Source organism: Cetorhinus maximus, chromosome 35 (genome assembly GCF_964194155.1).
Source record: "Cetorhinus maximus chromosome 35, sCetMax3.hap1.1, whole genome shotgun sequence".
Lineage (NCBI taxonomy): Eukaryota > Metazoa > Chordata > Chondrichthyes > Lamniformes > Cetorhinidae > Cetorhinus > Cetorhinus maximus.
Genome location: NC_135913.1, coordinates 10,141,067 through 10,168,259, shown reverse-complemented (window position 1 = coordinate 10,168,259; position 27,193 = coordinate 10,141,067). Strand labels below are relative to the sequence as shown.

At 45.0% G+C, this 27,193-nt stretch overlaps 1 protein-coding gene across 1 annotated transcript in view; it reads right to left on the bottom strand.

The window, feature by feature from the left end:
* The window catches only part of LOC144672030 (NACHT, LRR and PYD domains-containing protein 3-like), a 977,887-nt gene that overhangs the window by 915,360 nt on the left and 35,334 nt on the right, over window positions 1-27,193 (bottom strand). Inside the window, exons 9-10 of the mRNA XM_078533970.1 lie at window positions 18,697-18,867; window positions 15,323-15,493 (exon numbers count right to left, since the gene is read on the bottom strand). Coding sequence (XP_078390096.1) covers window positions 15,323-15,493; window positions 18,697-18,867 — 342 coding nt within the window. The remainder of the gene's footprint in view (window positions 1-15,322; window positions 15,494-18,696; window positions 18,868-27,193) is intronic.

Here is a 27,193-nt window from a genome sequence, read left to right as displayed (position 1 = left end):
TCTGGGTTATCAGCAAAATTTGTGGGTTATGAGTGTTAATTGGGTGTCAGTGACAACATCATAAAAGCGTGTAAAAGCTTTTACAAAGTGTGTTTTTTTCTGTCCCTGTTACCTGTTATTTCCACTGTATCAGTATTAATCTCTCATTACAATATGGTGATTATGTTCACATTTCTGAGTTGATTCCTACATTAAACCACAGAGTCTTATCTCTCTGTCCCTTGATCTGTCAGTCTGTGGCCCCAGGAGATAGCTAATACCAGATCATCTTTCTTGTGTGAGCCTGTTGTTCAAATCTGGTCATTACTGATTACAAATTATTGGTTCCCATTCCTTGATTTTTTGAAGCCTGATGAACACAGTAAAACTTCACCATTTATTGTACCAGAGTGAGGGGAGAATAAACAAACTGTATATGATGGGGAAATGTAAAATAAATCAGTAAATAATGTAATGTACAACAGGTCCATCAGTATCTGGAAAATAATATCAATCCATCAAAGTTACATCTTAAGGAACCTGACCCAGAACATCAAACTATCTTCTCTCTGTTTAAATACTGGCGATCCTGCTCTGTGTTTAGACCACAACCCATGCATTCGGCCCGCAGAGGTTCAGGCTGTGGGTTCCTACATGGATCCTGTCCATTTACTGCAGTATAGTTTCCACTGGGTCACTTAAATTCCACAACCTGTTACGTTTTGAGCGGGTGGGTTAATTTACCAGGTCAACTTCTTTACTTGGCACACTCCAGTCCTCTTTGTCATTCCAGCTGTTTAGAAACTCACCCTTCAGTGTGTAAATTACAGCAATATCAATAGGGCAGAGACTAACTTCAACACATTGTTTCAACAACTGATGCTTTCCTTCTTAGGGACGACAGAAAAGCATTGATACTTTCAGTCCAATCCCTCGGTTACAGAATCCGCTGGAACCTCCCCATATAGGATACTCTCTCTGGGACACCCCATGCAGTGGGTGTTTGTGTCTATTGGAAAGTGGGATCTATCCCAGCTGAACAGACCCTGTACCCACCCTGAACCCTCACAGGTTCACTTCCCAGCAGGGTCACTGGGCTGTGATACTGAGCGGGAGCCCTAGGGGCTTTACCCCCAATCCCAGGAATACTGAGTGTAATTGTCAATGTCCCACTGCAGCCCAGACTGATCCCCACCCTGGGCCCTCCCTGTCTGTACATTTCCCCAGTGCCCCATTGGGGAACATTCAGCCCCGGATATCCTGCAGAAGCAGCGCCTGTGGGGCCGGGCGGCTGAGTCCCGTGACCCTGCGGCTGGGCCTCTGACGTCACAAGGGGAGATGACGCTCACTCAGCTCGAGCTGGAAACTGGGAAAGGGCCAATAGGATTTAAACCTGGAGCGCGGCCGGTTAAAGGGGAGGGAGAGAAACTCGGTTAAAAATGTTCCTATAATGAGAACAGGAATGTTTATCAATCCAAAGGTTCACATTGTCACACTCAGTCCAGGTCTGTATCCCCACAGCGACCTCAGCTGATTTTCTCCATTTCGACTGAACTCATTGCTCCTCAGCCTGAAACAGATTAAAGATTAAACAGGAATAAACAGACTGAACAACAGTGTCAATAACAGGGAGACTGGAGTTAATGGGCCAAATCTCCTGTTCACTGGGTCATCAGAGACCAGACATATGGCTGAAGATGGGCAGCGGGTCCCTGGGATGTCCTGACCCGCGGGCCAACGTGGGAATTGCCCCAGAGGTTTAAATTTCCACTGGGCAATACCCCTGCTGCCCGGGACCCTGTGTGAATGTCTCTGACTCTGGGTTAGGATCGGAGACTTGGGACAAATCCACAGGACTTACCCGGGTAGTTACCCAGGAAATGTTAGACTGTAAAACCTGGTCTAATACCCGGGTAACTCCACAACCGAGTCCCCCAATCACCCACCCCCACCCCCCACTGACCATCATACTACACCCACACTACCCGATTAACCCCTCCAACCACCCCCACCCCCCACTGACCATCATACTACACCCACACTACCCGATTAACCCCTCCAACCACCCCCACCCCCCACTGACGATCATACTACACCCACACTACCCGATTAATCCCTCCAACCACCCCCACCGACCATCATACTACACCCACACTACCCGATTAACCCCTCCAACCACCCCCACCCGCCACTGACCATCGTACTACACCCACACTACCCGATTAACCCCTCCAACCACCCCCACCCGCCACTGACCATCATACTACACCCACACTACCCGATTAACCCCTCCAACCACCCCCACCCCCCACTGACCATCATACTACACCCACACTACCCGATTGACCCCTCCAACCACCCCCACCCCCCCACTGACCATCATACTACACCCACACTACCCGATTAACCCCTCCAACCACCCCCACCAACCCGACTACCTCCTGACCCTGCCAACTCTCTCCTTGACCAAATCTGACTAAACCCCCGGCTTTACAGCCCAACCCAACAACGCCGCTGACCCAGCCCCATTAGCCGTCAACCTGACCGCATTAACCCCCCCAAGCCCGCCAACCCCACCACTCTCCCCTGACCCGACTAGACTCTGCTCGGATGGAGCTCCCCGGGGCGGGGTGGGGGTTGGTGGGGGTCACTGCTGAAGGTCCCGGGAGGAAAATGAAGCAGTTTCAGTTTGGGACAATCTTGTCGAGCAGCGGCAATCCGCTTTTCATTGCTGCTGTTTGATAGATTCAGGGCCATTTACATTTTAAATCCCATTTATATTTTAATTATTACACTAAAAATTAACACAAACACTCACTCGATCAGACTCAGAGTCCTGCAGGTCAGGATGAGGCGGCGGAGAGCGGGGACAGATTGGTCTGTGAGGGAGTTTGCTCCCAGGGTCAGATCCGTCAGTGACCGGTTTGTACTGAGAGCGGAGACGAGATCCTCGACACAAGAATCAGTGAGATCGTTACCCCATAGACTAAGGAACAGGGGGAGAAAAATAACAGGAATCAGGGTAAATCCACAGTATTTTAACGAATACTATTAATAATAATATACAGTGGAGACATTCCAAAAGCACAACATCCATTTATAAAGGAAAAAGAAAACACTATTAATGCTGCAAATTAAATATAAATATAATATACTGGAAATACTCAGCAGATCAGACAATTTGTGGAGAGAAACAGAGTTAAACATAGAAACATAGAAACTAGGAGCCGGAGTAGGCCATTCGGCCCTTCAAGCCTGCTCCGCCATTCATTATGATCATGGCTGATCATCCAACTCAATAGCCCGCTCCCGCATTCTCCCCATATCCTTTGATCCTTTTCGCCCCAAGAGCTATATCTAACTCCTTCTTCAACACATGCAATGTTTTGGCCTCTTCCACTTTCTGTGTTTGTGAATTCCACAGGCTCACCGCTCTCTGGGTGAAGAAATTTCTCCTCATCTCAGTTCGAAATAGTCTATCCCGTAACCTCAGACTGTGACCCCTGGTTCTGGATCCCCCACCATCGGGAACATCCTTCCTGCATCTACCCTGTCTCATCCTGTTAGAATTTTATAGCTTTCTATGAGATCCCCCCTCATTCTTCTGAACTCCAGTCAATGTAATCCTAACCGACTCAATCTCTCCTTACATGTCAGTCCCGCCATCCCAGGAATCAGTCTGGTAAACCTTCGCTGCACTCCCTCTATAGCAAGAACATCCTTCCTCAGATAAGGAGTCCAAAACTGCACACAATATCCCAGGTGTGGCCTCACCAAGGTCCTGTATAATTGCAGCAAGACATCCCTGTTCCTGTACTCGAATCCTCTCGCTATGAAGGACAACATACCATTTGGCTTATTTGCCGCCTGCTGCACCTGCATGTTTACCTTCAGCGACTGGTGTACGAGGACACCCAGGTCTCATTGCGCATTCCCCCTCTCTCAATTTATAACCATTCCGCTAATAATCTGCCTTCTTGTTTTTGCTGCCAAAGTGGAGAACCTCACATTTACCCACATTATCCACATGTCAGCCTCTCTGTGGAAGGCCGTGGCCAGTGAGAGTTGACTCCTGTGCTGCCCAGACTGAGGATATCTCATACAAATTCATCTGCTTGTAGAAGAGAGCACATGATGTCAGGGAAGCAGCCACTAAGAGTGCTGCTGTCCAGATCTTGCCATCCTTACACCAATGGAAGATGAAGTGCTGCAGCTGGGAGGCCTGAAGGCAGGGTGGATGGTTGGTGGAGCTGAGAGATCGAGGGGCCTAATGAACGGCCACAGGAGAGCCTCTGGGGTCCACAAAACATAATGCTTCTCTATCCATCACTGGTCACAGATTGTAGTCTGAAGAACGTGTTGTAATAAGAACAGAATAACTAGGAGCAGGAGTAGGCCATTCAACCCCGAAGCCTTCTCCGTCATTTGATAAGATGATGGCTGATCTGATTCTGGCTGATCTGATTCTGGCCTGAACTCCGCTTTACTGTTGGTCTGCAGTAACCCTCGATTCTCTCGTCAATCAAAAATCTACCTTAACTCAGCCTTGAATATATTCAATGACCCAGCCTCCACTCGCCTCTTGGGAAGAGAATTCCACAGACTAACTAAATTTCTTCTCATCTCAGTCTTAAGTGGGAGACCGCTATTTTTTAAAACAGTGTCCCTAAGTTCTCCTTATGTGTGTACAGGAGTGGATGTCTCTCTCAGTGTTTGTGTGTACAGGAGTGGATGTCTCTCTCAGTGTGTGCGTGTACAGGATTGAATGTCTCTCTCAGTGTGTGTGTACAGGAGTGGATATCTCTCTCAGTGTGTGTGTGTGTACAGGAGTGGATGTCTCTCTCAGTGTGTGCGTGTACAGGATTGAATGTCTCTCTCAGTGTGTGTGTGTACAGGATTGAATGTCTCTCTCAGTGTGTGTGTGTGTACAGGATTGAATGTCTCTCTCAGTGTGTGTGTGTACAGGAGTGGATGTCTCTCTCAGTGTGTGTACAGGAGTGGATGTCTCTCTCACTGTGTGTGTGTGTGTGTGTGTGTGTGTGTGTACAGGATTGAATGTCTCTCTCAGTGTGTGTGTGTACAGGAGTGGATGTCTCTCTCAGTGTGTGTGTACAGGATTGAATGTCTCTCTCAGTGTGTGTACAGGATTGAATGTCTCTCTCAGTGTGTGTACAGGAGTGGATGTATCTTTCAGTGTGTGTGTGTGTGTGTGTGTGTGTGTACAGGAGTGGATGTCCCTCTCAGTGTGTGTGTGTGTACAGGATTGAATGTCTCTCTCAGTGTGTGTGTGTACAGGATTGAATGTCTCTCTCAGTGTTTGTGTGTTTACAGGAGTGGATGTCTCTCTCAGTGTGTGTGTGTGTGTACAGGAGTGGATTTCTCTGTGTGTGTGTGTGTGTGTGTACAGGAGTGGATGTCTCTCTCAGTGTGTGTGTGTACAGGATTGAATGTCTCTCTCAGTGTGTGTGTGTACAGGAGTGGATGTCTCTCATTGTGTGTGTGTGTTTACAGGATTGAATGTCTTTCTCAGTGTGTGTGTGTACAGGTGTGGATTTCTCTCTCAGTGTGTGTGTGTGTACAGGATTGAATGTCTTTCTCAGTGTGTGTGTGTGTACAGGAGTGGATTTCTGTGTGTGTGTGTGTAGAGGAGTGGATGTCTCTCTTAGTGTGTGTGTGTGCACAGGAGTGGATGTCTCTCTCAGTGTGTGTGTGTGTGTACAGGAGTGGATATCTCTCTCAGTGTGTGTGTGTGCACAGGAGTGGATTTCTCTCTCAGTGTGTGTGTGTAGAGGAGTGGATTTCTCTGTGTGTGTGTGTGAACAGGATTGAATGTCTCTCTCAGTGTGTGTGTGTTTACAGGAGTGGATTTCTCTCTGTGTGTGTGTGTGTGTGTGTGTGAACAGGAGTGGATTTCTCTCTCAGTGTGTGTGAACAGGAGTGGATGTCTCTCTCAGTGTGTGTGTGTGTACAGGAGCGGATTTCTCTCTCAGTGTGTGTGTGTGTACAGGATTGAATGTCTCTCTCAGTGTGTGTGTGTGTACAGGAGTGGATGTCTCTCTCAGTGTGTGTGTGTGTACAGGAGTGGATGTCTCTCTCAGTGTGTGTGTGTGTACAGGATTGAATGTCTCTCTCAGTGTGTGTGTGTGTACAGGAGTGGATGTCTCTCTCAGTGTGTGTGTGTGTACAGGAGTGGATGTCTCTCTCAGTGTGTGTGTGTGTACAGGAGTGGATGTCTCTCTCAGTGTGTGTGTACAGGAGTGGATGTATATATCCATGAATATTTATCCAAATGAATATATTAATTGCAGTAATTATTTTGATTATTTTGAAATGGCAATCTTATTTCCCAACTCAGATTCATGCCCTGAATTTGTTTTCTTTCTCCCAGCCCCTGAACTCCATCTGACAGTGTAATGTTGACGAGTGGTGACTGAATGTTGTGGAAACCAACAGAAAGGGAACTTGGAGGCTGAAGGATCAAGGGAGCAGCCAGTTCTGTAACAAATCGTGCAGCTGGATGGCTGGATTGTGCGGGGAGTCATTGTGAAACCCTGGTTAACAATTTATCTCTTCAACTTCAACCTGCAGTTTCATTTTCACCCAGAGACAGGTGACAGTTTTACACCCAGCATTTTTTTCATCATTGTCTTGGGATTAAAGTGATACAACCCTACCCTCTGCTGGCCGCTCACCGCCACTACAGGCGCTGCTCTTTGCCTGTCTCAAAGAAGTTCAGTTATTGCATGGCTGCATCTGAAAACACTTTGATGTAGTGTGAATATTGAACAATATTGTAAGGGATTGAAGTTCACAGCAGGGTGCACAGTTCGCCCGGGTGGTGTATTCGCTCTTTTACCACCTGGCCCTGTACATGTACTCTCTCCTCATCCCCCATTGGAGTGATTGACTGGAGATGGTTGTTTGGAGTTATTTCAGACTGCAATGTGCACATTTGGTACGGTAATCAGACTCTAATCTCATTCAGAATGGGAGTAGTTAAACGTTGCTCTACTTGGTAATTCCTCTGCAATACATTGTCACTGTTTAACGCGACACATTGGATCGTGTTAAAGCTTTTTTTATTACTAATGTCTCCAAGATAATTTTCTCAATTCCTCACATTCTTTGTCAGAGTTGAAAAAATACATAGCAAACAGAAACAATGTACGGGAGAGAATTTATTTTCACACCTTTGCAGCCTTTATTCACATGGTGTCCGTGCTGGCCCAGAAGTGAAGAGCTCTGCAATCTATTCCCATTTTGCAGCACTTGGTCTGCACTCTGCAGGTTACAGCGATACAGAGGGACAGCAGCTCAGCTGGAATCCAAATGCACCATCCCCACTCTTTGCCCCTTCTTTACCCTGCCAGTCACAAACATCAAAACATCTCCAACACAGCTGTCAAGGAAATTGTTCCCTTCATAAATGATTGCTGACTCTGGTGAAATTGGTGACCCTTCCTCAAATCACAATAAAGACAGAGAGGCTGACTGATATCTCAGTTATTTCTGAAAACTGTTAACATCAACAGGAAACAGGGGTGGCTAAAGTGATTCTGTTCCAAAGGTGAAATGTGTTGCTGCTTTATAATATCAATCTCACACTCACTCCCACACACACACACTCACCCACATTCATAGACAGACACACACACACTCAGAGACATGGACACACACACACACAGAGACATGGACACACACACACACAGAGAAACATGGACACACACACACACACACACACAGAGAAACATGGACACACACACACACACAGAGAAACATGGACACACACATACACACACTCAGAGACATGGACACACATACACACACTCAGAGACATGGACACACACACACACTCAGAGACATGGACACACACACACACTCAGAGACATGGACACACACACACACTCAGAGACATGGACACACACACACACTCAGAGACATGGACACACACACACACTCAGAGACATGGACACACACACACACTCAGAGACATGGACACACACATATCCTTTGATCCCATTCACCCCAAGAGCTATATCTAACTCCATCTTGAAAACATACAATGTTTTGGTCTCAACTACTTTCTGTGGTAACAAATTCCACAGGTTCACCACTCTCTGGGTGATGAAATTTCTCCTCAACTCAGTCCTAAATGGTCTACCCCAGATCCTCAGAGTGTGACCCCTGGTTCTGGACTCCCCCACCATCGGGAACATCCTTCCTGCATCTACCCTGTCTAGTCGTGTTACAATTTTATAGCTTTCTATGTGATCCCCCCTCATTCTTCTGAACTCCAGTGAATATAATCCTAACCGACTCAATCTCTCCTTACATGTCGGTCCCGCCAACCCAGGAATCAGTCTGGTAAACATTCGCTGCACTCCCTCTATAGCAACAACATCCTTCCTCAGGTAAGGAGAGGCCTGAAGGCAGGGCGGATGGTTGGTGGAGCTGAGAGATCGAGTGGCCTAATGAACGGGCACAGGAGAGCCTCTGGGGTCCACAAAACATAATGCTTCTCTATCCATCACTGGTCACAGATTGTAGCCTGAAGAACGTGTTGGAATAAGAACAGAATAACTAAGAGCAGGAGTAGGCCATTCAGCACCGAAGCCTTCTCCGTCATTTGATAAGATGATGGCTGATCTGATTCTGGCTGATCTGATTCTGGCCTGAACTCTGCTTTACTGTTGGTCGGCGTAACCCTCGATTTTCTTGTCATTCAAATATCCACCTTAACTCAGCCTTGAATATATTCAATGGCCCAGCCTCCACTCGCCTCTTGGGAAGAGAATTCCACAGACTAACTAAATTTCTTCTCATCTCAGTCTTAAATGGGAGACCCCTATTTTTTAAAGAGAGTATCCCTAAGTTCTCCACCCACAAGAGGAAAGATCCTCTCCGCATACACCCTGTCAAGTCTCCTTAGGATCTTGTGTTCAGTAAGATTACCTCTCAGCCTCCTGAACACCAACGGGTATAGGCCCAATCTGCTTAACTTTTCATCATAAAATAAACCCTTCATCCCAGCAATCAGTCGAGTGAACCTTCTCTGAATTGGTCCTAATGCAATTATACCCTTTCTTAAGTAAATAGACCAAAACTGTATAGTTTACACCAGATGCTGTCTGACTAAGGTCCTGTATAGCTGCAGAAAAACTTCCCTACTTTTACAATGCATTCCCCTTGCAATAAAAACATATCAAATAGTAGCAGGAGCCAGTTATTCAGCCCTTCGAGCCCACTCCACCATTCACTGAGATCATGGTTGATCTTCCACTTCAACAACATTTCCTTCTATTAACCCCATGTTCCATGATACTTTCAATGAGTAGAAATCTAAAAATCTCAGTTATGAAAATACTAAATGACTAAGCCTCCTCTGGGGCAGTGAATTCCAAAGATTTACCACCCTCTGAGTGAAGAAATTCCTCCACATCTCAGTCCTAAATGGCCTGCCCCTTATTCTGAGACTGTGTCCCCTGGTTCTAGGCACCCCCAGCCTGGGGCAACCTCCTACCTGCATCGACACTGTCAAACCCTGTAAGAATTTTGTATGCCTGAATGAGATCACCTCTCATTCTTCTAAACTCCTGAGAATAAAGGCCCAGTCTATTTAATTTTTCCTCAGCACGCATTGCTCCAGGAATTATTTTAGTGGAACCTTCATTGCACTTAGTCTAAGGCAAGTATATCTTTCCTTAGGTAAGAAGACAAAAACTGCATAGAATGCTCCTGTTGCCGTCTCACCAAGGCAGTGAAACATCTTTACTCCTAAACTCAAATCCACTTGTAATAAAAACCAACATACCATTTACCTTTTTAACTGATTGCTGTACCTGCATGTTAGCTTTAAGTGTGTCATGAACAAGGACATTGAAATACCTTTGAAGATCAATGTTCCCCAGTCTCTCACCATTTAACAAATAGTCTGTATTTGTTATTTCTTGTCAATGTGGATAACCTCACATTTCTCCATATTCCATCTGCCAAATTTTGGCCACTCTCTTATCCTCTCCAGATCCCCTTGAAGCATCTTTGCATCCTCCTCACAACTCACACTTCCACCTAATTTCCTGTCACCTGCAAACTTCTAAATATTACATTTAATCCCCACGTCCAAATCATTGATATAGATTGTGAATAGCTGCAGCTGTGACCCTTGTGCTACCTCACTGTACCACATCCACGGGTCTCCTCTTATCTATTTTACTGACTACATCCTCAAGAAACCCCAACAGGTATGTTAAACATGATTTCCCTTTCATAAATCCATGCTGAATCAGCCCAATGCTACCATTATTTTCTAAGTGTTCTATTATCACATCCTTTATTGCAGAATCGAGCATTTTCCCTACTACTTATGTCAGGCTAACAGATCTCTAGTTCCCACTTTATTCTCTCCCTCCTTTCTTAAACAACGGGGTTATATTTTCCACCTTCCAATCTGCAGGAACCATTCCAGAGGCTACAGAATTTTGAAATATAATCACCAACGCATCTACTATCTCTGCAGCCACTTCCTTCAACACTCTGGGATGCAGATCATCAGGTTCAGGGGATTTATCAACTTTAGGTCCCAGTAATTTCTCTAATACTTTTTTTAACAAATATTAATGTCATGCAGTTCCTCGTTTACACTAGTCCCTTGATTCTCCTTTATTTCTGAGCGATTTTTAGTATTTTTCTCTGTGAAGACAGACACAAAGTATTTGTTTAATTTCTCTGCCATTTCCTTATTCCGCAGTGTAAATTTTCCTGACCTTGCTTGAAATGGACCCACATTTATTTTTACGAATATTTTCCTTTTTACATACCTACAGAAGCATTTACAATCAGTCTTTGTGTTTCTTGCTAGTTTACTCTCATATTCTATCTTTTCTTTCTTAATCCATTTCTATGTCCTTCTCTGCAGATTTCTAAAATGTTCCCAATTCTCAGGCTTTCCTTTTTCTGGCAACTTAATACATCTCTTCCCTTGATCTAATACAATTCTTGATTTCTTTAGTGGGACACTTTGGTTACTGGGTTTTTGTGCATCAAAGGAATGTATTTTTGTTGTAAACACGTCACATTTCAAAGCCTTGAATGGAAATTGGGGTAAAGACACCACTGAGATTCATACTCAGGATCTTCGGTTTACTAGACAGTCGTTGGAACTGCTTTATCCACAGCATCCACATAAACTCCAGGAGACCAATTGTCTTCCTAATCACTTGCTCCACCGCATGCCTAGCGATTCATGGACTGGGTCTCCCAGATCCCTCAGTACCGTACTGTCTTCAGTCTATCTCCATTCAGGTAAGTTACTGCTTTTCTATTCTTACAGCCAAAGGGGACAAATTCACATTGTCTCATATTCAACTCCATCTGCCAATTTTTTGCCCATTCACTTCATCTCTAAACCCTTTAATAGACTCTTTATGTCCACTTGACAAGTTACTTTCCTACCTTTGCGCCATCGGCAAATTTAGCTACCATGCATTCAGTTCCTTCACCCAAGTAATTTACACAGGTATTGGAGGCCCCAGCACTGACCTCTGTGTCACTCCACTAGTACCAGTTTGCCAAACCGAAAATGGCCCTTTGCCCCAACTCTCTGTTTGCTGTTAGCTAATCAATCATCCATACATACTAATATGCTACCACCTACATAACAAATTCTTATCTTGTTATCTTTGTTAACTTTGATGTGACACTTTATCAAATTGCTTTTGGAAATCCAAGTGCACCAAATCTACAGATTCTGCTCTATCAATTTTCATGTTACTTCCTCAAAGAAATCTAATACATTCGCCCCATGTGATTTCCAGTCTGCTGGGCCTTCCATGAATCTAGGGAATTTTGGAAGATCACAACCAATGCATCTACTATGTCTGCAGCCACTTCCTTTAAGACCCTATGATGAAAGCCATCAAGTAAAGGGACTTGTTAATCTTTGGATCTAATAGTTTTCCTAATACCTTTTCCCTCGGAACCCTGCTTGTTTTAAGTTCCTCCTTTCTTTTTACCTCTTGATTTTCAAGTATTCTTGGGATGTTTCTTGTCTTCTACAGCGAAGAGAGACACAAAATACCTGTTCAACGCTTCTGCCATTTCCTCATTTCCCATTGTTAATTTCCCAGCCTCATTTTCTAAGGTACCTATGCACACTTTAGTATTCATTTTCTATATAAATATTTGGAGAACCTCTATCAGCTTTTATACTTCTAACTGGCTTTCTCACATACTCTGCTGATAAAAGGCACCTTTACTATGATGTCATTAATTAATCCAGTCTCATTGAACATTCCCAGGTCTAAAATAGCCATTCTGTGGTTGTCACTGGAACATACTCACTAAGAAACTGTCTTGAATACACTCTACGAACTCATCTTCCAGGCAATTTTGCTTCATCCAATATGTATGAAGATTAAAAAAACACGCAATTATTGCAGCACCTTTCTTACAAGTGCCCATTATTTTTTCCTGTATATTCTGTCCGAAAGTGTGAAGGTATTAGGGGCCTATAAGCTACTCCCACATGGACTGCTGCGGTTCAAGAAGGCAGCTCACCACAACTTTCCCAAGGACAGTTAGGGATGGGCAATTAATGTTGGCCTAGCCAGCGATGCCTCGATCTCATGAATGAATAAAAAAGTGACATGTTACCTTTGCGAATTCATATTTTTACTCAAACTAATTCTACATCTTGACCTTCAGAACTAAGGTCATCTCTGACTTCTGTACTCAGGTCATCAGTTATTAACAGAGCAACCCCACCACCTTTTCCTCGCTTTTGCCATCTAATCACTTTTCTCTTTTTTTTTCAAATTAATGGCCACAGGGTCCGAGGACAGACACCCAACTCTGAGGAAGAGGGGAGACCTCGCAATATTCCACTACACCCGAGACACAAAGATCTTTGGGACTGGCATCCCATAGCCTAGGGTTCAGAGAGAGAGAAATAACGAATCAAACTAAGTGTTTCTTTTTATTCATAGCTAACACTAATAATAATGGACAGTGTTTTTTAATACTAGTAACAGTGCTCAAATATATTGTTAAATATTAAGTTATTCTAAACACAATCTCACACTGTCTGGTACTTACTCCAGTTTCTGTATTTTACAGTCCGGTCCCCTCAGAGCTACAGACAGTCGTTTCACTCCTGAATCTCCCAGGTTGTTATAACCCAGGTTCAGATCTGTCAGTGAGGGATTAAAAACAGAGGCAAGATCCTCAGCACAAGAATCTGTCAGCTTGTTGTCCCCTAGACTGGGGGGTGGGGGGAGGGTGAGAGAGAGAAAAAAATAACAGGAATCAGAATAAATTTCCAGTTCTTTTCAAAGAACGTAACTGATTAAAATAATAATATACAGTGTGAAACATTCAAGAAAAACAACTTCAAAACATAAAAGCAATCTCTAATTGATGCTGTGGGTGTGAAATATAAAGGAATGTTCTGGAAATAGTCAGCCTGGGAGACAGGATCTGTGAAGGGAGAAACAGAGCCCAGAGTCCCACAGGCGGGCGCGTGCCTGACCCAAGCAGGTGGGGAATCGCGCCAGATGATGTCGGACGAGCGTCCTGACGTCATCGCGCACTCGCGCGATATTTGGCTTGGCGGGCACGCGCTAACGTTGAAGAGCTCCCGCGGACAATGAAGCGGGAAATTAAACCCATTAACGTCCCAATTGTCAGCGGGTTTTCGTGGCCCATCCAACCTGACGTTGGGGGACCCAATCGACCAGGCGGCCTTTACATTCTTGATGAAACCTTATCCAAGGGAGGGAATGAAATCTCCGTTAGGATTTAAAATTAAAATAAATATCTGGGGCCTGTTTTTTTTGTGAGGCCTGTTTCCAGGTGCTTGATTTTGCTGCAGGGACAGTTTTGCAGCACTTTTGTGCTTTATTTTATTATTTGGGGGTCTGCAGCTCTATGAGGCATCTGTCTGCCTTCAGGGAGCTCACTGGAAGTGCTCCCCAGCACTTACAGTGAGGTCGGTGCCGCCCTCTTCCCTCCCCCAGCGGCAGTGCTGAGCCTTTCCCCGGGTATGCTTCACACTGGCTGCCTCTCAATTGGCCAAGCAGCGTAAGATCATGGTTGCGGGCTGATCGGGCAGAAGCACATTTCACATCCGCTCCCAGGCTCCCCGATCGTGCACCCGACAAGGGAAAAATTCAGGCCAGGTTAATGTTTCAGTTTGATGAGTTTACATTAGAACTGGGAAAAGCAGCGTCTTGACTGGCTTTAAGTGACAGTAAATTGGGGGGAGGGGTGGTTGCAAAATGGAAGCGCACCGATTATTAACGTGACAAAACTGGTGAGAGTACAAAACAAATCACGGGACTCCACACCTTAAACACGTGTCACTCGTGTGTGGACATGGAGGGAGGATGGTAAAGGAATGGAGTTTGTGACGGGGAGAAAGATAATGGCTGTGAGGTCAGTATACAGTGTTAGCCTTACAGCCTTATAGGTGACTAAGGATAAAGGTGAACTTGGTCAAAAGGTCTTGCCCACCCAGCCACTGGCAATGCCCAGGCAGCAGCATTGGCTGTCAGAAGCATGTCAGCCTCTCTGTGGAGAGCCCCCGTCAGTTAGAGTTGACTCCTGTGCTGCCGTGACTCAGTGGGTGCAAGCAGGAAGCATCCCTGTGTCTCCACGATGGACAGTCAGGCTGTCACCAGCGTAGGCTCATGTATGTCTTTGATGAGTGAGTAACAATGGACAGTTACGTGCTTGTAGAAGAGAGCACACAATGTCAGGGAACGATCCAAGATGGGCGGCTACATCCAGATCTTGTCATCCTTAAACCAATGGAAGATGAAATGCTAGAGCTGGGAGATTGGAAGCAGGGCCGGCAATCACTGACGGTGAGATGGTTGTGGAGCTGAGAGAGTGAATGGCCTAATGGATGGACACAGGAGAGCCTATGGAGACCACAAAACATAGTGATCATGTATCAGTCCCTAGTAACATGGAGTAGTATGAAGGAAATGTTAGAATGTGCATTGCCCTATAATCACTCTCCTCCCTCTCACAAATCAAGGGCTGCTGTGATTGGGGTCAGCCGTCTACCTCTGAGGAGGAGGAGAGGACCTCTGGGTGCACCAACACATTATTCCCCAACACCCTCGGCACAAAAATCTGTTGGACTGACATCCCATAGACTGGGGTTAGAGAGAGAGAAATAACAGGAGGCAGAGGGAAATGCAGTTTCATTTTCATTAATAACATTATCACTGACATTAATAATAATGGACAGTGTTTATTTATTTTTCTAATAACACTGCGGAAAATGTCCTGTTAGACATTCAGTTATTATCAACATCATCTCACACAGTTTGGTACTTACCCCAGTCTCTGTATTTTACAGCCCGAGTTCCTCAGAGCCACAGACAGTAGCTTCACTCCTGAGTCTTCCAGTGGATTACCACCCAGGTCCAGATCTGTCAGTGACTGGTTTGTACTGATCACAGAGGCAAGATCCTTGGCACAAGAATCTGTGAGATTGTTATTGAACAGACTGGAGATAAAGGAGAGAAAACCAACAGGAATCAGGGTAAATCTCTGGTGTCCGAGGGAACACTATTAATGACAATAGTAATGTTCAGTGTGAGACACTCCATTATATAGAGGGAAAATACTATTGATGATGAAAATCTGAAATATAAATAGAAAATGCTGGAAATACTCAGTAAGTCAGACACTATATGTGAAGAAAGAATTAGAGATAACAGTTTGAATTTTAAGCTCACCCGCCAGGGGGTTTTTAAGCAATGGGTGAGAGTAAAATTTTTGGGCTGGGTTTCCCACCAGCCGAGACCTCTCAGCGATTGACGCTGGGGTGGGCGGGGCCTCAGACGGGTGACATTTTACTGTTCCTAATTCTTATTTCTACTCAAACTAAGTCTACATCTTGATCTTCTAAACTAAGGTCATTTCTGACTCCTGTACTCATGTCATCAGTTATTAACAGAGCGACCCCACCACCTTTTCCTAGCTTCTGCCATCTCATCACTTTTCTCTTCTTCCCAAATCAATGACCACAGTGACAGGGGACAGACACCCAACTCTGAGGAGGAGGAGGGGGTGGAACCTCACATTATTCCTCTACACCCGAGACACAAAGATCTTTGGGACTGGCATCCCATAGCCGATGGGTCAGAGAGAGAAATAACATGAATTAAAATAAATGTTTCTTTTTATGCATAACTAACACTACTAATAATGGACAGTGTTTTTAATACTAGTAACAGTGCTCAAAATACATTGTTAAATGTTGTTATTCTTGACACAATCTCACAGTGCCCAATGCCAGTTTCTGTATTTTACAGTCCGGTCCCCTCAGAGCTACAGACAGTCGATTCACTCCTGAATCTCCCAGTTTGTTAGAAACCCAGGTTCAGATCTGTCACTGAGCGATTAAAAACAGAGGCAAGATCCTCAGCACAAGAACTGAAATGGGGGGGGGAGGGTGCGAGGGAGAAAAAATAACAGGAATCAGAATAAATTTCCAGTTTTTTTTCAAAGAACGTCACTATTCAAGACAATAACATACAGTGTGAAACATTCCAGAAACACAATTTCAAAACATAAAAGCAATCTCTAATTGATGCTGTGGGTGTGAAATATAAAGGAATGTTCTGGAAATAGTCAGTCTGGGAGACAGGATCTGTGAAGGGAGAAACAGAGCCCAGAGTCCCGCAGGCGGGCGCGTGCCTGACCCAAGCAGGCGGGGAATCGCGCGAGATGATGTCGGACGAGCGTCCTGACGTCATCGCGCACTCGTGCGATATTTTGCTTGGCGGGCACGCGCAAACATTGGAGAGCTCCCGCGGACAATGAAGCGGGAAATTAAACCCATTAACGTCCCAATTGTCAGCGGGTTTTCGTGGCCCATCCAACCTGACGTTGGGGGATCAGCCAATCGACCAGGCAGCCTTTACATTCTTGATGAAACCTTATCCAAGGGAGGGATGAAATCTCCGTTAGGATTTATAATAAAAATAAATATCTGGGGCCTGTTTTTTTTTTGTGAGGCCTGTTTTCAGGTGCTTGATTTTGCTGCAGGGACAGTTTTGCAGCACTTTTGTGCTTTATTTTATTATTTGGGGGTCTGCAGCTCTATGAGGCATCTGTCTGCCTTCAGGGAGCTCACTGGAAGCGCTCACCAGCACTTACAGTGAGGTCGGTGCCGCCCTCTTCCCTCCCCCAGCGGCAGTGCTGAGCCTTTCCCCGGGTACGCTTCACACTGGCTGCCTCTCAATTGGCCAAGCAGCGTAAGATCATGGTCGCGGGGCTGATCGGGCAGAAGCACATTTCACATCCGCTCCCAGGCTCCCCGATCGTGCACCCGACAAGGGAAAAATTCAGGCCAGGTTAATGTTTCAGTTTGATGAGCTTATATTAGAACTGGGAAAAGCAGCGTCTTGACTGGTTTTAAGTGACAGTAAATTGGGGGCAGGGGAGATTGTAAAATGGAAGCGCACCGATTATTAACGTGACAAAAATGGTGAGGGTACAAAACAAATCAGAGGTGTCAGCTGTGGCTCAGTTCATAGCACCCTCGCCTTTGAATCAGAAGGTTGTGGGTTCATGTCCCACTCCCGGAAACCAAGAACTGTGAATGTACTCGAAAGAGTTACATGCGATCTGTTGATAACTCAAAAGAGTTACAAAACAAATCACGGGACTCCACACCTTAAACCCGTGTCACTCGTGTGTGGACATGGAGGGAGGATGGTAAAGGAATGGAGTTTGTGACGGGGAGAAAGATAATGGCTGTGAGGTCAGTACACAGTGTTAGCCTTACAGCCTCATATGTGACTAAGGATAAAAGTGAACTTGGTCAAAATGTCTTGCCCACCCAGGCAGCAGCATTGGCTGTCAGAAGCTAATAATAGTAACAGTGTTCAAAATATATTGTTAAATATTAAGTGATTCTAAACACAATCTCACACTGTCTGGTACTTACTGCAGTTTCTGTATTTTACAGTCCGGTCCCCTCAGAGCTACAGACAGTAGTTTCACTCCTGAATCTCCCAGGTTGTTATTACCCAGGTTCAGATCTGTCAGTGAGGGATTAAAAACAGAGGCAAGATCCTCAGCACAAGAATCTGTCAGTTTGTTGTCCTCCAGACTGGGGGGTGGGGGGAGGGTTCGAGAGAGAAAAAAATAACAGGAATCAGAATAAATTTCCAGTTTTTTTCAAAGAACGTGACTGATTAAAATAATAATATACAGTGTGAAACATTCAAGAAACACAACTTCAAAACATAAAAGCAACTCTAATTGATGCTGTGGGTGTGAAATATAAAGGAATGTTCTGGAAATAGTCAGCCTGGGAGACAGGATCTGTGAAGGGAGAAACAGAGCCCAGAGTCCCGCAGGTGGGCGCGTGCCTGACCCAAGCAGGCGGGGAATCGCGCGAGATGATGTCGGACGAGCGTCCTGACGTCATCGTGCACTCGTGCGATATTTGGCTGGGCGGGCACGCGCAAACGTTGAAGAGCTCCGGCGGACAATAAAGCGGGAAAATTAAACCCGTTAGAGAGAGAGAGAAATAACAGGAGGCAGAGGAAATGCTGTTTCATTTTCATTAATAACATTATCACTGACATTAATAATAATGGACAGTGTTTATTTATTTTTCTAATAACACTGCGGAAAATGTCCTGTTAGACATTCAGTTATTATCAACATCATCTCACATAGTTTGGTACTTACCCCAGTCTCTGTATTTTACAGCCCGAGTTCCTCAGAGCCACAGACAGTAGTTTCACTCCTGAGTCTCCCAGTTGACTAACACCCAGGTCCAGATCAGTCAGTGACGGGTTTGTACTGATCACAGAGGCAAGATCCTCGGCACAAGAATCTGTGAGATTGTTATTGAACAGACTGGAGATAAGGGAGAGAAAACCAACAGGAATCAGGGTAAATCTCCGGTGTCTGAGGGAACAATATTAATGACAATAGTAATGTTCAGTGTGAGACACTCCATTATATAGAGGGAAAATACTATTGATGATGAAAATCTGAAATATAAATAGAAAATGCTGGAAATGCTCAGCAAGTCAGACGCTTTATGTGAAGAAAGAATTAGAGATAACAGTTTGAATTTTAAGCTCACCCGCCAGGAGGTTTTTAAGCAATGGGTGAGAGTAAAATTTTTGGGCTGGGTTTCCCACCAGCCGAGACCTCTCAGCGACTGACGCTGGGGTGGGTGAGGTCTCAGACGGGCCACCCGCCCTCACCCCAGTTGAGGCCCTTAAGTGGCCAATTATTGATCACCTGAGGGCCCTTTCCCACCCAGCCTCAATTTTTAGGTCGGCGGGAGGAGTTCCTGGGTCTGGTGGAAGCCCAAAAATAACCGGATTCAGGCCATTGGCGGAAGGGGCCAGGGGCGGGGAGCTTTCTCCATCAGAAGCCCCCCTTTTAACCTCGGACATCCCCCATCCCCCTCACCCCCAGCTGCCCCACCAAGGTCCAGTGGCCGCAGGACCTCTCTCCAACCCTCAGTCCGCCTCTTCCCTGACACCCCAATCACCTACTGTCCAGCCCCCAGGCCTCCCCATCCTCCGTAAGTGGGTGTTTGGACATAGGGTCAGGGTAGTCAGAGTTACCAATGCGATATTATCAGAGCTGACAGGTGGGAGGAGCCGTCCACTTCGGTGGTGCAGACAGGGGACGTCCTGGTTCAGACAATGCTGGTGCCATCTGTAAAGGCAGCCAGCAGTACTTTCAAACACAGCAGCTCTGGAGGGACTAGCGAGGGAGTCCTGGTTACTGAGTGAAGAGCTGAAATGGCAGAAGACAGATCAAGGGTTGCACGCTGATGAGTGCTGCATGCAGGAGACATGCATGTGGTGCCATGCGGGATAGTCAGGCTAACACCAGTATAGGCTAGTGTGTCTTTGATGGGCGAGTTACATGAAGATTTCTATGCTTGTAGATGTAAACAGCTGACGAGAGGGTCTGAGCCAAGATGGGTCACTGGACCCCAGATCTCCTCATCCTTACACCCATGGAAATTCAGACACATGAACTGGGAGATCTGGAGGCAGGGCGGGCAATCACTGATGTTGAGGTAGGTTGTGGAGCTGAGAGAATGAGTGCCCTAATGGATGGACACAGGAGACCCTCTGGCGAGCACAAAACAAACATTTCTCTAGAAACACTATTTTTTCTTTCACAGATCGAGGGCTGTGACCGGGTGACAGCCATCCACCTCTGAGGACGAGAAGGGGACCTCAGAGGGTGCACATTATTCCCCTCGCACCCTCCACCAGTGCAGGTATTATCACGTTGGGAGATAGTCACATTCCATTAGTAAAGGAGTCACAATCTGGTGAACAGCACAGACACGCCCGAGCAGCTGATGGAGACAGTAATAGCCAAGGTCACTCACACTCGGAGGGCTATGGGAGGGAAAGGCAATGTCAAGCTTCAGGCTGATGACATGTCACTAGCGTTGAAGACGCTATGTGTACTGTATGTGTCTTCAATGAATTTTAAGATGGTGCATCACAAAATCTTTCACCATTATTTTAGGACACTACTGGGCCTTTAACAGTTCACTGGCTCCTGAAGACACACAAGGCAGCAGATGTTGGAACTGCAGCATGAGGTATGTTAACATAAAGAAGCTGTGTGCAACCAGACACAGAGGATGTAGGAGTTAATCCAAGCTATGAGTATTGCTGTGTCCTGGGCATGAGTGCCCTAGGCATCCTGTACTGAGAGATTGGTGACCTTGATGGACAGTCAATCCAGCAGACCAACGATTGGAGATACACACTGACCTGCATGTAATCACCACCTCCATGGGCAATGGCTGGGTGAGAGGGGGTGAGGTGACTGGAGTCACCACCAAGTCCTCGGACTCCTCAGGTGAGCAGGGAGGGTCCAGTGTGCCCTGAAAGTCTATAGGAGTGACTGCCTGCAGCATCTGGGGGCTCCTCTCAGGGTGCTCCTGGATTTGGCAGCGGGTCCTCCACTGCTCTGACTGGAACACCAGCACCTCACAAACCCACGATAACAGAGCCGATTCCAGTATCTGTGCAGGAGGCCCTCAGTGTGCTGGGGCCCTCCAGACCTCAGGGAACCGGAGGACAACCACCATGGTCATTGAAATCCTCGGAGGAGAAAGGTCAGCACCCTGCCTCCACCTCAGCTAACAGCGCAGGGGGAGTGCAATGTAGGAGCCCCCATCATCATCACTTTAAAAGGTTCATCTCATTGCACTTGGGTTTCACAGGGTTATATTTTGTTGTGACATATCACCTTGCTGTGTATGTGTCTTCAATGAATTTTAAGATGGTGCATCACAAAATTAATCTTTCACCATAATTTTAAGGACATTACTGGGCCTTTAACAGTTCACTGCCTCCTGCAAAGGGTGACAATGGAAGGACAACACAGAATGAGTTCAATACATTTCCAACGTTTTTGCCTCATGTGGTAACGGTTCCAGGGAAATGTTCAGCACATTGAAAGAAATGGTGGAACAAGGCACAAGGTGGAAGATTAATTATATTAAATGGGTGTCTAAGTAAAGACTCATATGGAACACGTCTGTATGTTGAATCTCAAGCTTCACTTGCACATTTTGACCAGGTGACAGTGCAGGGACGGGGATATAGTTCCAAGTCAGGATGGTGTGTGACTTCGAGGGGCACTTGCAGTTTCTGATGCATCTGCTGACCTTGTCCTTCCAGGTGGTAGAGGCCACGGTTTTGGAAGTTGCTGTTGAAGGAGTCTTGGTGTGATGCTGCCGCCAATGTGGGTCGGTGGTGGAGGGAATGGATGTTAAGTTGGTCAATGGGATTCTGTTCAAGCATACTCATTTGCCCTGGATGGTGTCGAGCTTCTTGATTGTTGTTAGAGCTGCACTGATCCAGGCAAGTGGAGAGCATTCCTTCATATTCCTGACTTGTGGCCTTCTAGATAGTTAAGAGATTTTGGGGTGTCAGGAGGTGAGTTACTCACTGCAGAATTCAGAGCCTATGGTGTAGGAGGGAGGGCGGTGGTGGTGGAGTGGTGGCGAGGTTAGATTCTCTCTTGTTGGAGATGGTAATTGCCTGGCTCTTGTGTGGTGCATTTGTTACTTGCCACTTATCAGGCCAAGCCTACAAATTCTCCAGGTCTTGCTGCACAAGAACAAAGAAATAGGAGCCGGAGTAGCCTGCTCAGACAATATGATCATGGATGACCTAGGGCTTCAACTCCACTTTCCCACCCACTCCCCATGTTGCTCAATCCCATGAGGGAACAAAAACCTGTCTCTCTCAGCCTTAGAATTATTTATTCAACGATGGAGATCCACAACCCTCTGGGATAGAGAATTCCAAAGATTCATAACCCCTTAAGTGAAGTATCAGTACTTAAAGTTCAGTAGCCTATACTAAGACTGTTTCCCTGCAGACAGAAGTTAGGGAGCTAGGTAAGAAATTAGCAAGCGCGGCCTGAAAAGCAGTAATCTCTGGATAACTCCTCGTATCCCGCACAAGTGAACACAGAAATAGGAGGGTAAGCAGATGAATTAGTGGCTAGAAAGATGGGGCAGGGGAAAGGGAATTAGAATTGCTGGGACTTTGTAACCAGCTCTGAGGGAGGTGGGAACTCTACAGGCCAGATGGATTGCACCTAAACAGAGCTGGAGCTGAGTGCCTGGTGATTTGCTCCTGGTATTGAGGAGGGTTTAAACTAACTTGGCAGGAGTGTGGGAACCAGGAGGTAATAGCAGAGAGGAATACCAAGGAATACTGGGAGAAATATATAGCACTAGAGTAGGAAATAGTAAGTTATTAAGTCTGTACAGAGTAAGGGGGAAGACAATAAAGTCTAAATCAGGGTTACAGAGCATGTTTGTGAATGCATGGAGTGTGGTAAATAAGATTGGTGAGTTCCAGGTGCACGTGCCATGTGGAAATATGGTTCTGTGGCAGTATCAGAGGCCTCACTCAGCGAATGGCAGGGCTGGGTAATAACTATTCCTGAATATAGGGTATTCAGGAAAGATAGGAAAGGGAGAAAATGGAATGGGGTGGTTGGAATGATGAAGCAGAATATTTCAGTGCTGGAGAAAGGGGATGATCCAAAGAGGACAAGGACAGAATTTATATGGCTTGATCTATGGAACAAAAAAGGTGCAATTGCATTGCTAGTCTATAGGCTACCAACTAGGGGAAAGATGGAGAAGAACAAATTTACAAGGAAATTCCAGAGAGGTGCAAGAATTAAAGAGTAGTTATAACGGGGAACTTTAATTGTCCAAATATAGACTGGGATAGTATTAATGTGACAGGCAGAGGGGGGCAAGAATTCCTAGAGTGACCAGGAAATGGTTCTACAGCAGCGTGTTTCCAGTGTGAGAAAGGATGTACAGCTTGACATGATTCTTTGAAATGAGATGGGCCAAGTGGATCAAGTATAAAGGAGTGATCACTGTATCATAAGGTTTAAGCTGACTATGGAATAAAACAAAGAACAGTCCAGAGTAAGAATAATTAATATGGGGAAAGCCAACTTTAATGGTCTAAGAATGGGTCTGACCCAGTTAAATTGGACTGTTTGAGTCAATAATCGTCAGACGTGGCTGGCCTCCCCCATTGAGGATGGGAATATTGGTGAAGCCTTTTCCTCCAGTGAGCTGTTTAATCGCCCGTCACCATTCACAACTGGATGTGACAGGTGTACAAAACTTTGATCTTATCGGTTGGTTGTGGGATCACGTGCTTCTCCCATTAGTTGGCCTGCAAGTTGTCCTGGGTTGCAGCTTCACCAGTTTGGCACCTCATTTTTAGGTGCACCCAAGTCTAAGTCATTAACATAGTTCAAGAAATGAATACTGCTCGTCCTGAAGCAACCGGTGGAGAGCTCCACTGTCTGCTTCCTCGAACTGAAAAACAACCATTAACAACTATTTTCTGTTTCCTGTCACTCAGACAACTTTATATCCATGCTGTCACAGTGCCTTTTATTACTTGGGCTTTAACTTCGCTGCCAAGCTAATTATGTGCCTATTAATAAGTTTTATTTTAAATAACACTATTCCCAATACTAATAATAACGTGTTTATGATTCAGATTATTAAATATGGAAATTATTGTCATTGGCAGCTGCACCTTGAGCTCTTCAGCCCCAAGCTTTGGATTTCCCTTCCTAATTCCTTCCACCTCTCTACGCCTCTCTTCTCCTTTAACACTCTCGTTAAAACCTACCTCCCTGACTTGGCTTTTAGTTGCCTGTCCTAATATCTCATTTTCCACACTGCCCAAGTCTGTTCGATAACACTCCTGTGAAGTGTCTTGGGACAATTAACTATATTAAAGCTGCTATATGAATGAAAGTTGGTGTTGTTGTTGATGACACCATGACTGATACTAATGATACCGTACAGTGTTCGACACCCCGTTATCAGAAACAACATCTCACACAGTTTCTGAATTTTACTGTTGGGTTATTGGGAGTCACAGACTGTGATAGCTTATTCATTTTGATAGTTTATTATCTGTCATACCAATATATTTATGGAAGTTTTATACTTTTATTACAAACTGAGAAGCTTTCAAGTTTAAAGATCTATAATGTGAATGTCTAATTAACCTAAGCTAAAAATGTAAGAATACAATATGGGGGGGGAATTTTACAGAACGGGAGGGGCTGTAAAATAGGATGGGCCGTTCACAATCCATTGACTTCGGCGGGGTCTGGAAAATCCCGCTGGCGAGAGGGACCATAAAATTCCACCATGGGAATTGTAGAAGCAATAATCGTTTTCTCCATTTTTAAATTCTGATTCCTGTCTTTGAGAATGACTTTAAATGATTTTTAAAGGTATTATTCCTGAATCTTGCAGTTTGTTGTAACTCAGGTCCAGACTCATCAGTGCCCAATTTGTGCTGAGAGGGAAGCTATGAATATGTGAGGCTGTTACTATCCGGCTGGAGATCAGAGAGAGAAACATTTCATGAATCAGAATAAATCCGTGGTGTTTATTAACAACACTAATACTTGTAGTAATGATAATGTGCAGTGTTTGTTAGTGACACTATTACTGATACTCGTAATAATTTACAGCATCAGACATACAGTCATTATAAACACAATCTCACAGTCTGGGACCTTGCTGGGAGTGGGAGCGGAGCTGCAGGGGGCAGTCGGGAGCTGAGGAATGCACCGTTTCAGCTGCTGTCAGGCAGCAGTGGTGGGGGAAAGGCAATTGTGACGTCACAGGAAGGCAGTGCGTTGATTGGCCGGTAAGTGCCCAGTGGAAGGGACAGTGTGCGCGCTTAGACTGGAGTGGGAGTTAAGGTCGATCTATAAATAAAAATAACTGAGACTTTGAAATTAAAAAATCCAAAACTTTAAAACCTTAAAATTAAAATTTAAACATGCGTTAAAAAAAATTAAAACAAGCACCTAAAACACATACCTGTGTATTCAAGAAGCATATAACTTTTAGTTGTCAGTGGTGCTCACATTCAATAAGCACAGTAAATTGTAGCACACACAGGAATAAAGTCATTCAGTTTAGTTAACTAAATAACATAGGTTAGAAGGGCAGGACAGGTGTTACATTGCAGCTGTGGGATGTGAGAAAGCATGTTAGAAATTCCTGTTGAAGAGTCATACGGACTCGAAACGTTTACTTTGCTCCTCTCCGCAGATGCTGCCAGACCTGCTGAGTCTATCTAGGTAATTTTATTTTTGTTTTGGATTTCCAGCATCCGTAGTTTTTTGCTTTTATCTTAATATATAAATGGGTCTTTTTTCCGAAAAGCAGGATGTGTCGAGCGGAGTCCTGCAGGGATCTGTGCTGGGGTCTCAACCTTTTACAATTTACATCAATGATTCACATGGAGGGAGTGATGGCATGGTAGCTAAATTTTCCGATGACACAAATAATAAGTTGCAAAGTATGTTGTGAAGAGGATAGAAGGAGGTTGCAGGTGGATATATATAAGTTGCATGAGGGAGCAAAAATCTGTCGAACGGATTATAACGTGGGAAGATGTGAAGTTGTTCACATTGGCTGGAAGAATAAAAAAGTAGAGTATCATTTAAACAGGGAATGACTGCAGAATTCCGAGGTGTAGATGGATCTAGGTGTTCTAGTACATGAGTCATAAAAAGTTAGGATGCAGGTACAGCAAGTATTTCAGAAGGCTAATGGAATGCTGTCCTTTATTAAAGGGAATTGAACAGAGAAGTAAGGATGTTATGCTTCAGTTATACGGGGCATTGGTAAGACCGTATCTTGAATAGTGTGTAGTTTTGGTCTCCTTATTTAAGGAAGGATGTAAATGGGTTGGAGGCAGGTCATAGGAGGTTTCCCAGATTGATACCTGGAATGAGTGGGTTGTCTTATGGGAAAAAGTTGGACAGACTGCGCTTGTTTCCACTGGAGTTTAAAAGCGTGAGGGGTGATTTGATTTAAGTATATAAGGTGCTGAATGGTCTTGATGAGGTGGACATGGAAAAGATTTTTCCTCCTGTGGGTGAGTCCAGAACTCGGAGTCACTGTTTTTAAAATTAGGTTTTTTCATTTAAGGACAGATATGATTTTTTTTTTCTCTCAGACAGTTGTGAGACTGTGGAACACTCTGCCTCAGAAGGTGGTGGAGGCGGGGTTATTGAATATTTTTAAGGCAGAGCTGGATAGATTCTTGTTAGGCAAGGGAACCAAAGATCATGAGCAGTAGATAGGAATGTGAAATTCGAAACACAAGCAGATCAGCCAAGATCTTATTGAATAGCAGAGCAGGCTCGAGGGACCAAATGACCAACTCCTACTCCAATTTCTTATGTTCTTATGTACTTAACTCAGTTTCTTAATTTTACTATCCAGGTTCCTCAGAGCTGCAGACAGTAGTTTCACTCCAAAATCTTTCAGTTTATTATTATTTAGGTCCAGGTTTCTCAGTGACTGGTTTGTACTGACAGCAGAGGCAAGATCCTTAGCACAAGAATCTGTGAGAGAGTTGTTACACAGTCTGGAGATCAGAGGGAGGGAAAACAGTGGAAATCTGGACAAAATACAGGCAGGGGTGAAATTGGACATGTATGGAGTTGCAGAATAGCCAGCACTGCATCAGTCATCTACAATATGGGTCTGCTTCAATAGACCTCAATATCAGGTGTTCCTATAGACGCCAGAAAATGTAATTTTACCTGTTGTTCATCCCTGCCATTTCCATGTCCATTTTCACCCCACTGATTA